Source organism: Macrobrachium nipponense, chromosome 19, assembly GCF_015104395.2.
Source record: "Macrobrachium nipponense isolate FS-2020 chromosome 19, ASM1510439v2, whole genome shotgun sequence".
NCBI classification, from domain to species: domain Eukaryota; kingdom Metazoa; phylum Arthropoda; class Malacostraca; order Decapoda; family Palaemonidae; genus Macrobrachium; species Macrobrachium nipponense.
Window position 1 is genome coordinate 72,827,452 of NC_061088.1, and position 18,312 is coordinate 72,845,763.

The 18,312-nt window shown below is 44.0% G+C and overlaps 1 protein-coding gene across 2 annotated transcripts; it reads left to right on the top strand.

Annotated features, from left to right (window-relative positions):
- The first annotated feature begins 3,763 nt into the window (after nucleotides 1-3,763).
- On the top strand, nucleotides 3,764-17,296 carry LOC135218147 (uncharacterized). Of its 2 annotated transcripts, none has more exons than XM_064254299.1 (7): nucleotides 3,764-4,378; nucleotides 6,089-6,187; nucleotides 6,513-6,950; nucleotides 7,271-7,388; nucleotides 7,638-7,843; nucleotides 8,380-8,760; nucleotides 9,436-17,296. In XM_064254299.1, the coding sequence occupies exons 2-7, from the start codon at nucleotides 6,094-6,096 to the stop codon at nucleotides 9,876-9,878; spliced, it is 1,680 nt and encodes a 559-aa protein (XP_064110369.1). In that variant the 5' UTR covers nucleotides 3,764-4,378; nucleotides 6,089-6,093; the 3' UTR covers nucleotides 9,879-17,296. The 2 variants fall into 2 exon arrangements, with proteins under 2 accessions (XP_064110369.1, XP_064110376.1); XM_064254306.1 differs by having other exon boundaries at nucleotides 7,274-7,388.
- Nucleotides 17,297-18,312: the final 1,016 nt, after the last annotated feature.

Sequence of the window (18,312 nt, forward strand, 5' to 3'; positions counted from 1 at the left end):
GGTGTCTCAAAAGAATATAATTAGGTGTGTCTCAAAGGATATAATTAAGTGTCCCAAAATGGTATAATTAGGTATGTCTCAAAAGGATATAATTAGCTGTGTCTCAAAGGATATACTTAGGTGTAGCTTTAAATGATATAATTAGGAGTGTCTCAATGGATGTAATTAGGTGTCACAAAAGGATATAATTAGGTGCCTCAAAAGGATATAATTAGGTGTGTCTCAAAGGATAAAATTGTGTCCCAACGGATATAGTCAGGCGTATCTCAAAGGGTAAGCTATAATTAGGTTGTCTCAAAAGGATATAATTAAGAATCACAAAGATATAATTAGGTGTCTCAAAGAATAAAATTAGGCGTGTCTCAAAAGTTATAATTAGGTGTCCCAAAAGCTAAAATTATCTCAAAGTATATAATTATGTCTTAAAGATAGAATTAGGTGTCTTAAAGGAGCCAATTAAATGTCTCAAGTCAGTCCACTTCAGTATTGTTCTCTGCAAAACAAACAGATATTAATTCTGTTATGGCTTGAAAAAATGATTTTTCAAGAGTGTGAAGCACGAAATTTTGCACTTGCGCGACAAATTGTGCAACATTAACAAATTAATACACATTTTACAAATTACTACAATGAAAAATAAGAGCAGTTACAAAATACGCGTCCGTATTATGTACATCAAATTCTGCCGTAGGTGAACTGGACGTTATTAGGTTTATTATTGCACGCACCAACAGCCGTACCCCATAACAGCAATTCAGCGCATACGTCCTGTTTATATTTATAGGTAGTAGCCATGTGTATTCTCAGAAAATCGGCGCATACGCACGACAATGCTTGAATTCTGAATGAAATTCGGCAATTTAAAAACTCAATGTGGCAGATTTTGTGTAAATGTTGGGCCTATAATTGGTATATTCTGCCGAAGAGTTATGCAATGATTCAGCTTGTGTTTTGCATGAATGTTGTAGAATAACTTATATATCTCTAGTAAGATCTGAACACTTTTGATGCAGGTTTGTTAAATGATAATCTATAAGAAATCGGCACAGTTTGATGAACTTAATCATTTTAAGTTGAATTATAGATATATGCATTGAATAGCCACAATGTACTGGATATATATATATATAGATATATATATCTATATATATATTATATATGTGTGTGTGTGTGTGTGTGTGTGTGTGTGTGTGTGTGTGTGTGTGTGTGTGTGTGTAGTTATTAGTTATAAGTATCAGAAACTCAATGTATTCCTATTCATATCATAGCTGCAGTATCTTCTATATAGGCCTAGTAGTCATACATTTACTTGAGTTTTTAACATTTGAGTGAGAATATGGATGTATGTAATTATATATATAGTCTTATTCATAAATTAGTTTTCAACGAAGTCACCTTTGCCGTCTCTATATGGGCTAGTAAAATCACATAAAGAAAATAACCCTATGAGACCAATAATTAGTTCTGTTGGTTCCATAACCTACAAGCTTTCAAAATATCTAACAAAATTAGTGTCTCCATTGTTAAGAGCTATCTTTGGTACCCATCTTATTCATTCTTTAGATTTGACTGACAAAATCAACGGCATTACACTCAATCCAGATTCACGGTTAATAAGTTTTGATGTATGTTCCTTATTCACTAAAGTTCCCATTGACTCTGTAACGGAATACCTTAAAGATAAATTGAATAAGTTTGATTTACCACTAACAATTAGCCAGGTCATAGAATTAATAAGATTATGCATATGTATTGAAAATTTATTTTCAATGGAGAATATTTTAAACAAACGTTTGGTATGGCAATGGGAAACCCACTTTCGCCTGTTCTTTCAAATTTATATGCGGAATTTTTTTAACGTCTGTACATCCCCAAGATTTTCCATTTTCCTGTGACATGGTACCGTTGTTGATGATATTTTAGCCATCATGTCCAAAGGTTTGGATGTAAAATTAATAATATATTGGCTTAACTAAATGATCAAGTTCCTTCTATTAAATTTATACACGAGTTAGAGAAAGATGATTGTTTACCTTTTTTGGACATTTCTATTAAAAGGAAGCCTTTTAATTGTAAATTTAGTATTTATAGGAAGGAGACAAATAATCTGACATATGTACACTATCATTCACGGCATCGTATAAATATAAAGATGTCGGTTTTTTTCCATCTGTTTCTTCAAGCCTCACGAATAGTCAGTCCCGAGTTTTTAGATCAAGAATTCAAAAACATCAGAAAAATAGGAACAGATTTGTGCTATCCATCCCATATCATGGATATTTGTTATGATAAAGCTATTAAGAACTTCTATGAAAAATCAGATAGAAAGAAGAAGTGCCCTCAAACACCCTTTGTTTGTCGCATTTTATTAGATTTGAGGCTGTAAACCCTTTTTTAAATTTGCGTAATACAAATGTATCTTTCAAACATAATACGTAAAAACATGCATATAAAAAATAGCCGCCGAAAAGACAGCAATATTGTATACAAAATTCCATGTATGGATTGTGATGTATTTGTCTTAGGTCAGACCAGTAAGGAATTGAACTCCCGAATAAAACAACACAAATACTCAGTAAGAACATGTTACACAAATAATGCTTTATTTTTACATTCAAGTTTAAAGTCCCACAGAATACATTGGACACAAAGCCAAATATTGTCACGTTGTAATGAAACTATTTCAAAGAGCTTGTTAGAATCTGTTTTGATTCAGTCAACCTGGGTGAATAATTTTAATGTAAGTCAAGGATTATTTTCTTTTTACCAGGTCATAAAACATATGTTCCAGAAGGATCTGAAAGATAGAATAAAGAGGATTACCAATAAGTAGATTTCGATTTTAATCTGTTGACCGTTCTGTAACCTCCCGACCTTTTTGTATTCCCATATGTCTTGTACTCCCCATTTACATAGGCACTTGCTTCTGTATCTGTATATCTTTAGTTGCTATGACCATGTCTTGGTAATAAGACGAAAGTACTTAGTATCTCCAGTGTTTCAATTTTCCTTTTTGGCTGTAACTTTGTTCATATAATATATATATATATATATATATATATATATATATAATATATATATATATATATATATATTAGGTTGGTTTTTATAGATAAAAATAAGCTGAAAATACAACGTAAAAATGTACCGTACACATAATATATATATATATATAATATATATATAATATATATATATTATATATATATATATATATATATATATATATATATATATATATAGATATAGATATATATATATATTATATATATATATATATCATAAATATATATATATTATATATATATATATATATAGTTATATGTACGGTTGCATTTTTTACGTTTACGTATTTTCAGCTTATTTTTATCTATAAAAATCAATTATTGTCTATGAAGCTTGTAAATAAAAAGACTTGACTTACTGATATTTGCATATGCATAACACACATTCACAAATTTTCTGTCTCATGGAATAAACTGCCACCAGAAGTTGTAAACAGCAACAACGTAGAATAATTTAAAAGATAGACAAAATCATTAGGGCACTGTAAATGCACAGTAAAACCCGCTCCTACAGATAAGTGAGTACACGATGTCTCCTCGGATGGACTGAGAAGTCTTTGAGACATCCTAATCCTTGTAACTCTCTCTCTCTCTCATACGCGCGCGCGCACACACACACAGTACCTATCTCTCTCTCTCTCTCTACACATACCGAATGACACAGATGTACTTGTCTTATCTTCGACGCCACTGGAGGATATCCGTCAGTACGTTTCATTGACCCTGTCTGGGCGAATTCCCTCTGAACCTGTGTGAGTTTGGGACTGGGGAATTTCTAAAACGTGCGTTAGTTATGGAACCGTTCTGAACCTGCGGAATGTTAAAAACCTGTGAAAAGTCTAAAACCTGTGACAATTTGGACCTGTGAATTGTCTGAAACTTCTGCCAATTTTGACCTGTGTCTGAAACTTCTGCCAGTTTGGAACTGCGAGATGTCTAAAATCTATGCCAGTGTGGACATGTGAAATGTCTGAAACCTGTGCCAATTTAGACCTGTTTAATGTCTAAAACCTATGCCAGTTTGCACCTGTGAATTGTCTGAAATTTATGCCAGTGTGGACTTGTGAAATGTATAAAACCTATACCAGTTTTGACCTATGAAATGTCTTAAACCTATGTCACTTTTGACCCATGAAATGTCTTAAACCTGTACCATTTCGACCTGTGAAATGTCTGAGATACTGGAACTGTTGATGTCTAAAATTTTATCGAGGATAGAGATGCGTTAGCCTTAAAACATATTTTATTCAGGAATTACTAAAACTACGAGTGCACAGACCTTCATCAACATCCCCATTTTCCCAGCGAATGAGGTAATTACTATATTAACCATCTCGCAATGAGATTGTAGACGTTCGTTCAGGCAGTAGATGAATAAATACATCTCTGAGAAGGTCTAAGACAGCATCCGTTTCTCTTAATAATTTCCTTGGGGTGGATGTCACTTTGAGTAATCCTAGATGAGGTGATTTTGTGATGGCAAATGATGAACGTAAGTATTTAAGAGAGAGAGAGAGAGAAGTTGGAACAAAAGTATGTTTAAAGCTGTGCAGTAAAGGAAGCAGAGTGACAAAAATGTAAACGAGAGAGAGAGATAGAGGAACAAAAATGAGAACAAAAAACTTTGCAATGTAGGAAGAAGAGTGAAAAATGTATGGGAGAAAGATTGAAACAAAAAATTAAAAAACCCTTTGCAACAAAGGATGCAGTGAGAAAAAATAGTTAACGAGAGAGAGAGAGAGAGAGGAACAAAAATGAGAAAAAAAAAGCTATGCAATAAAGGAAGAAGAGTGAAAAACTTATGGTAGAGAGAGAAAGAGATTGGAACAGAAAAATTAAACAAAAAAACCATGCAACAAAGGATGCAGAGTGAGACAAAAATGTAAACGAGAGAGAGAGATGAACATATATGCGAAAAAAACTTCAATAAAGGCAGAAGAGTGAAAAAATGTAGGAGAGGAAGAGAGAGAAAGTTGGAGAAAAAATTATAAAAAAAGTTTTGCAATAAAGGATGCAGGGTGAAAAAAAATGTGAGAGAGAAAGAAGAGAAAATGAGAACGAAAATCTTTGTGATAAAGAAAGAAGAGTGGAAAAATGTTGTAGAGAGAAAGAGTCGACTCAATTCAAATAAAATCAAAATTATTTCCAGTTTACGACGGTTATTCTACATGCCATATTTCGGAAATATATACAACGTCCACTGACTTATAAGATACCAGATACATATAATTTATCATAAAGTCAAACACGCGTGACCATATCCTGCTACAAAGATTGCTTATAATTAATCATTTCTAAAAAAAGCTATGAAAAAAATAATAAAAGTTAACCGTTTTAAAATAATGAATTATCGAGAAACCATTTTAAAATAACAAATTACTGAGACTTATTAAAACAGTGAAATTATGTATTTACCACATGAAATACCCTAAGCATGGTATTGAACACTAGTGTTAATGTAGCGCTGGTATACAAGTCATACTATTAAATTCACCCAAAATTTCCTTTATGTTAGTGTTATCATACGTGCAAGGTATACTTTAAAAAAACAAAACTTACAACATACAGTGATAAAAAATGCAAAATGATTCAGTTACTGACAAATTGTTGCTTCTTAGAACATTTCGACAAGTCATACACGCATAGCTCGCCCTTTTCTAAAGAATATTTCTAATTAGAACTTAAAATCTGAATACATAAATATTGCCGTTTTAAAGGGATAGGTTATCGAAACCTATAAGATAGAGAGAGAAAGAGAGAGAGGTGGGGGGGATGGGAAGCAGCAGCATGAAAAGTGGGTATCCTAAATGTAAGAGGCATCTTTTGGAGGAAGAAACTCGGGACGTTTGTATTGAATTATAGATTATGACAGCCATTACTTTTCTACTTCTTCTTCTTTCAAATTATGAAAGAATTCATACGACAGTCCGAGTTGACAGGAGTCATTCCCCATGAACTAACCCTGAATGTATCATGGGTATTTAAGATTAATTTCAACATAAGTTCAACCGTTTTCCTCGCAGATACGATGACTTGGACTTGCGATTTGAAATTTGCGTTTCTTCTGGCAGTGGTGATACAGATGGGAATCTGCCAGCACGAGAGAGTCCAAGGCCCTCGGCGTAAGTACCTTCAGTCTTGTGTAGTAGTAGCAGGAAGTATCCTCAACCTTCTCAATCCTCAAACAAGGGACAAGTCAGGCACGACATTGATCATTGTGGCCAACAAGTCCATTCTAAATGTGGCTTTGCATGATAGGTCATTTATCAAGCCTCATTCTACCCTTAAGGTAGCTCCCACGCATTATTATGACCCACTCTCTACCAGTGTCATGCCTTTTAAGATTTTTTCCATTGTCAGTGTTGATTATTGCTATTATTTTCAAATTTACTGGGAAGGCTAGAAGGATGCCATTCATTGTGTTACATGAACCTCATGATTTATCAGGTGGGATCACTAGGAAACCTTTCAACGAAGAACCAGACGAGAAACCGTCGTGTTCTCCAAAACCTGTTGCCGTAGACTGGGACGTGGTCAAACATCGAGTCATTTCGATGGTCGGCAACGACCACGTCTACAAAGAAGATTTACTTCATTCACGATCTCCTGGCAGCGTGCTCCCCGTCGAGTGGTGTCGGTCCGAGACGACTCCCTGCGGGATGCCTGCAACACAGTGCTCGCTTGGGCCAATGGAAAGCAAAAGTACGGCGTTTGCCGTCTCGACTGCAAAAGAAGAACGCTTGCTCGTCTCTCTGGATTACCTGGAGGCAACACGCTGCCTCTGCAGGGCCAATACGTCTGTTGTAGATGTGTTTCCCATCATAACGAAGGTCAACGTTGCTAAACAGTGCAATCACGTGGTAGGAGGTCTGAGCAACAGTGCTGGTGAGTTAAACAGAGATTGTCTGGTTTAACTTCTCGATTTCATCACACTTTTTAAATTTATTTTTTATAGGCAGAAATGATGTCACTGCAAGCCTTTAATCGACATGGGAAACAAATTAGGACACTACTTCCCCTTGTTGAACCTCAAATGCATTTGGACTCAGGACTTGCAATGCAAGTACATTATATATGTCATTTACCAGAAACACAACCAACCCTGTGAACATGCAGCCTGATGTATCTTTAGCTTTAAATATTAGCAATACACGAGTTATCTCCAGGTAAAGTTCCTTTGTTTTATCTATCTTTTTCTCCTGCAGTAGTCGTCGGCACAGGAAGAGATGCTACAATGTCCTTCCCTTACTCAACGCCCGTGGAAGAAGACGCTCCCTCCAGTGTTATGATTTTGAAGGCCTTTGAACAAACTCGACCTCTGATGTCAGTGGTTAATTGTTCTGGTGATGCGTTGTTGTTTGATCACTTATTTCACAACTGTTATTCTTTTATTTACTGATTTATCAGTTTTTTTTCTGTGTGCTCAACAAGATAGTAATGTTTTTAAGGCTTGTTTCATTGCAATACTGTAACATATATAGGCAATAATACGGATAATATCAATAACCTTCCAGCTTCTTGAAATCACCATAACTTACCATTGTCACTGCCGAATTTCATATTCATCCCCAGAATCGACTTCATGATAAAGATAAAGAACACTCAAAGCTATGATGGGCCCGAGGACTGGAGAGTGAGAGCCTCCGTGTCTTTCGATATGGGCGTCGTCGAGCTCCTCCTTCCGAATGTCGGTCAGGGGGACGAGGGTCCCTACTTGTGCATGGTGGAGTTTCTCAGTTCTTCTTCCTGTTTCTCGATGGTGGAACTATCTGTGTCTGGTAAGGTATTCTAAGTTAGCCCAATAGCAGAGAAACTAGTTTTTTTTATGTATAGGTATGTTTGTTCGCTGGCTTACATTTCTAAATATTCTGCATTTATAATTCACAAATCATCTCTTCTCCTGGTTTTGCTTTTCTTTTTGTCGAGTTTGAAAAGATGAACATCATTTTTCATAGTGAAAGTAGCAGTATACTCTAAATACAGACAAATAGCTTGTGTTCGCTACCCAAATTTGACTTACTGGGAACAATCCCATAATGAGAGAAAATACGTTTCTAAAATCTGTAAGATTTAGTATGTTCTTTGAGTAAATTAATTAGCTGGTGGTCATTCTCAGATAAAACGCTATGCAAGTCATGAAGAGCAGAAATGTCACAGAACTAAATTTTCTTAAATGCGTCAAGAAAGGAAGCGCTGCTGTGATAAATATTTCTTCTTCTTGAATTGCATCATTATGTTGGATAAGTAGTACACTGCAGTTCGAAGACTATTAAAGTCCACCTTAAGTCTCTTAGTTAATTTCTCTTTCCCTCAGGCTCTGCACAAGACACAGAGCAGACAGTATGTCGGCCCCAGATGACAAAACCAACTTGGGCAACTTTCCAAGATGGTGCTCCAATGCCGGTGGTTTTCAGCAGTAACTTCAACCAAAACCTCTTGGTCCAGAAATGTGGGGCTTTAGGAGGTAACCAGTGCCAAGCTGCCAGTCGCCAGTGTGTCTCCTCCACGACTAGAGAAAAAGAAACGACGCTCTGTGTCCCAGATGATGTTGCAGGCGACCACCTGTCCAAAATGGCAGTTCGCTACATTGAGGACGAAACGTGCGCATGTGGCCCGAGGGAGGTGTTCCAGAAGAGTTCCATTTCCGGAGAAACTGTTCACATCACGAACTTGAAGAAAGTTGGTACTTGTCCCAGTAAGTATGGGGATTATTTTTTCTCATCTTTGTTTGGTTCACAATCTCGCTCATGGAAAGAAGACAGAGGGGCACACAACATATTTATAAGATTTAATGAAAGTGCAATGAAACAGGGAAAGGCTACTAGTCAGCATTCTTCTGATTGCTTCCTTCTTTAGTTTCATTTTCACAGCCACCTCCAACCTAAGTCTAGGTCGGAGGTGGGTGGTGGACCAGTGGTATATTGGATAAATTTAGCTATGGAGCAAAACTTAGGAAACGCATGCAACACACTAAACATTAGCATAAAACATGTAACTAGGTTGAAGTGATTGTATAATTTGTTACTGTTTCTTCAACAATACCAAACTCTGTCAAATCACAGCTTAGTTTGTATTTCAGTCTCCTTTATGAGACAGATATTAGAGACAATTAGCCATTTTCTGTTCAAAAGTGGTTTATCCCACTACAACATTACAGCATCGATTGCACCACATTTCAGCAGCTTCAATTTTAAGAGAATATTAGTGTAAACCAAGCTGTCTTCTTTTCCCGCCAAAAAAAATGCATTCTAATTCTGCTTGCCAATCCTTGAATTTGGCTCTAAGTATGCCTTTGCAATCCCTGAATCGTTTAACGATCCTAGCATATGGGTGTTCATCCACTTCAAGACTGCTTTTTGCTCGTCCGCAGGAGGATGCCAACCAGAATACGTCGTGGTCCAGTGGCGTGATCTGAAGGAGTACTTGAACAAATGGACAACCCTGAGCTTGAACGCCTCCATCGAGGGCCAGACTCTCAAGGTCAAGAAGTGCCATGAAAGTCTAACGCCCTGCTCTGACCACAACGTCTTTTGCGAGGTGGCAGAGGAGATGAAAACGCGCAAGCGAATCAAACTGAAGAACGTCAATTTAAAAATAAACCTAAAGATCGTCGAGGCGAGCAGGTGTGAATGCAAGGAGAGGGAGAACCCGACCCAAGACGGCTTCGGCCGAGTAGACAGGCCCCCTGTGATTACTTACGCGAAACTTGGGCATTTGAGAACAAAAAAGAGTGGGGAAAAATTGAGGGCCAGCTCTGGTGATGACAGAGGGCATCACCCTTCAGAGTCTATGAAGAAAGGAAATAAAAAGTAATTTTTATTTCTGGTTTAAAACTGGATTTCTGCTGTTAGTCTGTTAGTGTACACTGACACTTAGGAGCTTCGTACCTCATCCCAAAACACTCCCCAGGACAATGAAGGATTCCTTTTCAGCATCTAATCTCCTCCATCTGCCCAAGAATTTCTAGTGTTCCTCTTCTCGTCCTTCCTAACACCCGTAAATTATGAAACTTTTTTCACCAAAGTAATATTCTCCAATTTTCCTACATGGCCAAATCATATTAAAGCCCTTTGATCCATCCTTTCACCTTTGCTAACAATTTTTTTTAACCATTTCTGAACTCCACATTCTCAGCTTTCAAATTTTGTATCAGATATGTTATGGGTTGTGTGGCAACTAAGTTCGTAACCTGTGTCCATCTCCACTGTTGTCATTATGAGTCTTACCTACAATGACACTAGACTGGTAATTAGCTGTTTAATGCTCTTGCTATTTCCAGAACTTTTTGCAAGATTCGCTTCTTCTCTTGTAGCAATTTCTTTCTTAACTCCTTTGAGTTACTCCTTTCTATAACTTGCACTGTTACCTGTCTTCTAGATCTACAATTTCCCAAGTTGCAGCTAATCTTTTTTAACATTGTCACAAAAGAATCTATGGTCTCACCTACGGATGCAGGTTACGAACTCGGTAGCCACACAACGGTGGCAATAAGGATGGAATTGTATCTCCAGCACTATACATGTAAGAGTGAAGAATTGTAGTGTGTGTTATATAGCCTATGCAGACACAACATTATGGAAACATTTCCAAATTTCTTTTTCATTTCATATGCATTCAACATCTGCACTTCAATTATATACATGTGAACTAGCTCAACGGTCCTCAATGCACTCCAACGTTGGCTCCCAGTGACTTTCGTGTTGCAGGCTCAAATTAACATTTGCTGTCCCATCTTCCTAGTTTCCATTTATCTTTATAACTTACACATACATTTTCTCTAATTGCTAATTCTCCGAGGCTTTACATGTTCTTGATCTACTTTTTTTGGTTTCTCCTCATTAACATCAAACTCTCTACACTCCTTCCTTTGCTCATAACTGCATTTACATCTCTGCTGTCCCTTCTCTACCTTCTTTCTTGTCATACTATGTAATATTTTGTCCCTATGATTCATGCAGTTGTGTCTACCACTTTTACCTTTATCCAATGAAAAATAACAATTTGTTGAAAATTGTATTTTTCCTAACTATACAAACCTGAGGTCCTTTAACAATAGGAATATAACTTAGCGGCAGCTGAACTGGTCGTAAGCCTTGAACAAGGGGGTTCGGTAGTTAACTGCTTGTCCTGCAGTTGGCGGTCAGCTCGACTGCGAGGAGAGGAGTCACTTTGCTTTAGGCCCAGGAAAACGCAGGGTGAGAGGTGGCACGAGGTGGGACTATATGTAAAGGACCTCAGGTTTGTATAGTTAGCAAAAATACAATTTTTGACAAATTGTTATTTGTTCCGGTATGTATACAAACCCTCGGTCCTTTAACAATAGGAAGACTCACTTATTGGTGGGTGGAATCTGAGTCTTATGAACAGACTGGTGTTCGTCCTACCTTGGTTCCCTCCCAGGTAGTAGGAGCAAAGGGAGGGATCCTAGCCTCTACCCAGCTGATCGGAGTGTGCACCGCAGGATCAGTGGTCAGACTTCTGGACCAAATTTATAAGAGGGAGGCAAGCGTACCTCTTATAAATAGCAACAAATGCAAGAACTAGTTCCTACTTCAAGAGCCAAAATGAAGTCATGGGTTTGTCTCTTGTTGGCTTCCACTCCCTCCCTTGTTGGGGAGTGGTGGATAAAAACTCCTATCCCTAATGAAAGGGATAGGATGGAACTCGGTTATGTAGCTTACCTGCATCGGCCTCCTGTTCAGCAAAGTGACGACCGCGGCCCTCTGCCCACAGGTAGAGGAGGAAGAACGAAGGAGGAAGAGAAGCCAGTCACACTCTCTTTCACTCGTCCATTCATGCAGTCGCATAAGGATGCGATGCTGTTCTGTCCACTCGGGTGCTGGGTAAGCTACACTTGTTGAGCAGCCACCATGGGTCCCAAGGAAAAAGTGTCCAAGGACCTGTGGGTAATATCCCGAAGGTAGAAAGAAGTAAAGGTGGTCTGGTTGGCCCAAACCCCTGCCTTCAGAACCCGCGCCAGGGAGAAGTTCTTGCGGAACGCAAGGGTTGGACCAATACCTCTGACTTAGTGGGCTCTCGGACAAAGGGTATGGGTGTCGTCACTACCATCCGCCCTCCTGATCACCTCACATAACCAGAAAGAAAGTGTGTTCTTGGACACTTCTTTCTTGGTAACCCCGACGCTAACGAAAAGGCATCGACACTCAGGCCTGAGGTGCCGAGTTCTCTTCAGATAGCACCGTAGCGCCCTCACAGGACGAAGCAGCATCTCATCCGCATCATCATCAGTAAAGTCCTTCAAGGAGGGGATCGTGAAAGACTCAAACCAGTCGTCAGAGACCGAAGGATTCTGAGTCTTCGCTACAAAGTTCGGGATGAAACTGAGCGTCACAGATCCCCATCCTCTGGAATGCTTGACATCGTAGGAAAGACCATGAAGTTCCCCTATTCTCTTCGCCGATGCCAGGGCCAGCAAGAAGAGGGTCTTTAGGGTCAGATCCCTGTCTGACAACTCTTGGAGTGGCTCGAAGGGTCTTCGAGTCAAACCCCTAAGGACGAGAGTCACATCCCACACTGGGGGCCTGAGTTCCCTTGGTGGGCAAGACCACTCAAAGCTCTTCATCAGGAGGGAGATCTCGAAGAAAGAAGAGATGTCCACACCTCGCAGTTTAAGGACTAGTGCCAGGGCGGCTCTGTATCCTTTAACTGCAGAAACGGAGAGGAGCTTCTCTCGGCGAAGAAAAACGAGGAAATCCACTACCTGCTGAAGAGTGGCTCTGAGAGGAGAGAGACCCCGTTCTACAACACCAACCACAGAAGACGGCCCACTTCCCCTGGTATACAGCTGCAGAGGACTGTCTGAGGTATCCAGCCATCTCTATTGCTGCACTGCAAGAAAAGCCTCTCGCTCGCAAGAGATGGTGGATAACAGCCAGCCATGAAGACAGGGACTCAACCAACCGGTGGTACCGCTCTATGTGTGGCTGGCAGAGGAAGTTGTGCCAGGGGGAATCTCTCTCGGTGCTTCGGCGAGCAGAGCCAGCAGGTCAGGGTACCAAACGGCTTAAGGTCATTTGGGGGCCAGCAGGATCATCTGGAGATTCGAGGTGATCACTTTGCAAATCAGACAGAATGGGGGAAAGGCGTAAACTAAGAGGTTGTCTCATGGGTATTGAAGAGCGTCCTCTGCAGCTGCCCATGGGTCCGGCACAACTGAGTAGAAAACCTGGAGTTTTCTGTTGTGCCAGGTGGTGAACAGGTCTACGACTGGACGCCCCCACAGGTTGAAGAGCCTTTCCTCCACGTCTGGGTGAAGGGACCACTCAGTTCCTATCACCTGTTCCCGACGGCTGAGCTTGCCTGGAATGTAGCGGGCTGACAGCTCTACTGAGTGTGCCACGGCCCACTCGTGCACCTGCAACGTTAACTGGTGCAGCGGAAGGGACACTAGGCCCCAGTTTGTTGACATACACCACTACCGTGTAGTTGTCGCTCATCAACACTGAGTGTCTCACCAAACGATCCTAGAATTCTTGGAGAGAGAAGAACGCTGCCTTGAGCTCCAGGACATTGATGTGAAGGTGCTTGTCGTGATAATCCCACACACCCGCAGCCAGCAACTCCTCTAGGTGTGCGCCCCATCCCTCAGTCGATGCGTCTGAAAACAGCAACATCTCCGGGGAGAGGGGGGGAGTGCGAAGAAGCACTCCTCTTACAAGGTTCCCGTCGTCCAGCCACCAGGCTAGGTCCTGCCTCACCACCTCCGTGAGGGACACTCCTTCAGCCTCCACTGAAGAGACCGCAGGTGAAGACGTCCGTGAGGAACTAACTTCTCGAGAGACGAAAGGTGACCGATCACTACCTGCCACTGCTGAGCTGGCTGCTCCTGTCGAGACAGAAACTGTCTTGCTGCCTCCCTGAACCTGCTGATTCGCGAATCTGAGGGGAAGACTCGCCCTGCTACCGTATCGATCAGCATGCCCAGGTACTTCATCCTCTGCTTGGGCTCGAGATCTGACTTCTCGTAATTCACTATGATCCCCAGATCGCGGCAGAATTCAAGGAGTCTGTCCCTGTCCTGTAGTAACTGCGAGTGGGAGCTCGCCAGGACTAACCAATCGTCAAGATACCTCACAAGACGTATCCCTACCGAGTGGGGCCTAAGCCGACACCAGCGTGAACACCTGTGGGGCGGTTGAGAGACCAAAACAAAGTGCCCTGAATTGGTACACCGTCCCGTTGAGGATGAAGCGGAGGTACTTCCTGGAGGATTGATGGATGGGTATCTGGAAATACGCGTCCTTCAGATCCACAGAAAGCATGAAGTCGTTCTCCCTGATGGAATCGACCACTGATCGTGCCATTTCCATTGTGAACAAAGTCTGGTGAACGAATCGGTTCAAGGGAGAGAGATCTATCACCGGGCGCCAGCCCCCCCGAGGACTTCTCCACCAGGAAAAGTCGACTGTAGAAGCCGGCGACTGATCCCTTACGACCTCCACAGCACGTTTGCTCAGCATGGCTTCTACTTCCTGCTGAAGCGCCACATCCTTGGTCGAACCAGGAACGTACGTCTGATGATGGACAGGGTTGGAGGTGAGGGGTGGCCGACACTTGAAGGGTAGTAAATATCCCTCCCGAAGGACATTCACTATCCAGGTCTCTGCTCCGTAGCACTGCCAAGTTCCCCAATGGCTCGCCAGGCACCACCCCACTTCCGGCAGCAGGAGAGGGGGAACGCCGTCCCTAGCGTTTCCTGTCTCTCTTCGACTTCTTCTTCCCAGATCCTCCTCGAGAGAAGGACTGGTTACGGTCGCTCCTTACCGAAAAAGTCAAGGGCATAGTCTTTCCTCTGAGCTTCGACGAAGCGATCATCTTGGCCACAGAGGAAGCACTAGCTAAGCTCTTGGGCTTAGCTGCAGTTGCTCGAGGTTGCCCAGCCACCTTCAAGATTGCCTGGTGGACAAGACGGTCACTGTCGTCAGTGCGCCGTTGTTCCACCACAGCGTCCACCATCTCTCTGGGGAAGAGAAAGGAGGAACTCTGCACTGGTCCATTGCAAAGACCCAAAGCCGCCTCTTGCCCAGCCGCCCTGGTCACTCGGGTGAGGACAGCGTCCCTACGCCTGAGAACCAGGTTGGCCCACAGGTTAGTCGTCTGGTGGGCCAGGTAGGAGATGGCCCTACCTCCAGACTGGCACAGTCTCACAAAAGCCAGGTCCCCTTCAGGAGTGATGTTCCCCAAGGAGGCCGCAGCTTTCAACACTATGAGGGACCACAGGTCGATCCAGGAGACTGCTTGGAATGCTGCCATTGCGGTAGACTCCAAGGCAAGTGCCTCTTACTGCGAGAACCAGAGGTTCTCCGACAGGAGCTGCTGCTGAGACACCCCCAGAGTTAGCCTAGCTAGCTCCGGGTTAACCTGTTTAGGCGGCAGAGGATCTTCTGAAGGCACGTAGAATCTCCTCTGTCGTGGTAGAGGTGGGGGAAGGAGCTTGGATGACCTGCCGGACCGAAGCGAACCCTCCTGTCCGGAGACAAGAGAGTCCACCTGGCTCAGCACACTGTCAGCCAAGGCTGATCGCGGCAGACCCACTGTCGTCTGGGTTCCTTCTTAGGACCCCAGAACGACTCCAAACCTGATGTGGGTTCGGAAGGTGGGAGCGGCGATCCTTCCCCGAGGTCGTTGTGCTGACGAATCAGCGCAATAACCTCTGAGAACAACCTCTGGATCTCGGAGTGACTGCATCCTGCGGAGACGGGCCGTCAAGCCCATCCAGTGAGAACGCCTCCCGAGAGCCTCCTCCTTCCACAGGAGGAACCACAACAGACCCCTCCTGGTCCCCTCCTGCCACTTGCGCATACCATCTGGTTGGTCTGAAGACCATGCCAGGTTCGTTGGGCGTCGTGGCGGGATCCCCTCCTGATCGCCTCGCTCTTCCCGATGTAGCCCTTGGAAGTTGAAGGGATAGGAGAGGGAGACCTGACGCTTCCCCCCCCCCACCCACCCCCGTGCCCACCGGTGTGCTGAGGGGGCTGCAGGCAACGAGCTGCAGGCCTAGTCGAGCGGCTGGACCGAGAACAGCGGCGAAGGTCCCGAGCGTCTGAAGAGCTGCTGCTGGTCCCCCTCTCCGCCCAGTCCCAGTAGGAGCGGCAGTCAGGGGACCTGCAGATTCCGCTGTTGCGGTGGGAGCGAGGCCTGTCCTCATGGCACGTCACGCCGCTTGGACCAGCCAAGGCTGGTTCAGGCGACCGAGGGGACAGCTTCCTTGCCTCAGCCCATAGACGGTCTGGGACCGTCGCGTCAACCCTGGGTACCAGCGGCTCGCCACGAGAGCGATCGCTGGCCTGGCGGGAGTCACCTTGATGACTCCCGCCAGTCTTCCGCCCCGTGCCTAGATCCTGGCGCCGAGCAGACTCGGTTGCCTGGGTCTTGGCTGCACGGTCACCGGTGGGCGACCGTACACTCGGTACCTCTCGCGAACGTGAGGCCAAGACTCTGCCTCTGGCGCCAGGCGAGGAGGTACCTGTGCTCCTCCTGTCCCCGTCTTCTCCTTCCTTGCGGAAGGAGAGACGGGGCAGAGTGAGCCTTCCTAGGGGGGAAGGAGACGACCTTCTTCTTCTTCTTCTTAGGCTGTGGCTTAGAATGAAGGGGAAGCGGCGGCAGACGACGACGAAGAAGATGATGAAGACGACGACAACACCTTCCTCCTCTTCTTCTTCCCCAGCTTCTTCAGGATCACCGTCAGGTCTTCCATCCAGGACGGAGCCAGGGCAGTTGCCGAAGCAACAGGGTCCGACTGCACCTGTCCGAAAGGACCTGGGGTAGGAGCAGCAACACCACGAGCAGGAACGACGGCGGCAGGAACTGGTACTGGAACTGGAGCTGCAGCGTGGACATGAACAGGAGGCAGGGCAGGAACTAGCAGCATCCTATGCACCGGTGGCAGGTCCAGCGGAGAGCTCTTAGGACACCGGAAGTCAGGGGCTGAGGCGAGACCAGCAAAACCAGGTGGCGGCGTCACAGCAGGCATCCTCACCCCCATCAGCAGCATCTGCACAGCGGCTGTCGGAGTCACCGTGGCTACGTGCTGCGTGTACACCAGGTGCGGAGGCGCAGCGTAGCCAGGCATGGATACCGTCGTTGTAGTGGTGGTTGTCGAGCCGTGGGTAACCGGCGTAGACACCCTCGACAGGTGACTCAGCAGCCCCAGCGAGTACCAGGCCAGGCCGAGATCGTCACCCGTGGCAAGCAAACCTGAAGAAAACAGAGTCGGGTTAAGTAAGGGGGTGGGGGGTGGGGGGTTTGGTGTTTACCCCTCCGGCGGGGGGGGTGGGGCAGATCCCATTCCGAGCGATTGGAAGACCCGAATACAATTGGATGTCGGGGTACCTCGGGCCCCCCCTCTGCTCGACTGATCGAGTGAAGAGAAGGAACGAGATACCTCCCCCGAAGGGAAAGGAGCCATACGAGAGAAGAAAGAGAAGACGTGTCCGTGACCAGGGAAGCAACCGGAGAATCCTCTGACGACTCCCTGGCCGGCTTACGCGGCTTCTTCCTCCCCCAATAGCTCTCCCACTGCTCCTCCAACCAAGAAACACATACATCACGTCTCGGAGCGAGAGCAATCTCGCCCCCTACACCGAGTACAATACTCATGAGGGTCCACCTCTACAGAGGACCGAAAGGTCCCCCACTTACGTCCCTCCACACCAGGGCACAATCTGCAGCTGATGGCGGGGCGCGGGGTCTCTCCGGTTCTCGTGAATCCATAATCGATGATCAAAAACTTTGAATGAATACAAAAACACACACGTACTTACGTAGCCTTTTGCACAATCACACAGTAATAGAGAAAGCCAAAAGAAAATCTTCATACAGTGAAGTACACAAAGCATACGACGAAGGCGGGTAGAGAGCGAACAACACGTTAGCCTTTGTCGGCGGCCGAAAGCAAAATGACTCCTCTCCTCGCAATCGAGCTGACCGCCAACTGCCGGACAAGCAGTTAACTACCGAACCCCCTTGTTCAAAGCTTACGGCTGGTTCAGCTTCCGCTAAGTTATATTCCTATTGTTAAAGGACCGAGGGTTTGTATACGTAACGGAACAAATTATTCCTCTAAACCATTGAGGTAACTTACAAACCCCTGGTCAGATACACAATCTCTCCATCACCATAGCATCGTAGCATCTCATTTGCAATCCAGTCAACTGGTCTTTAGCATCATAACTGTCATTCTTGCATCGATCACAGTTACTCCCTCAAGCAATCTCAGACTTACTCT

Coding starts and splice junctions, on each gene's coding strand:
- LOC135218147 (XM_064254299.1), top strand. CDS start 6,094: ATGACTTGGACTTGCGATTTGAAATTTGCGTTTCTTCTGGCAGTGGTG. Junction 6,951..7,270: donor AGGTCTGAGCAACAGTGCTG/GTGAGTTAAACA, acceptor TTTCTCCTGCAG/TAGTCGTCGGCACAGGAAGA. Junction 7,389..7,637: donor GAACAAACTCGACCTCTGAT/GTCAGTGGTTAA, acceptor ATTCATCCCCAG/AATCGACTTCATGATAAAGA.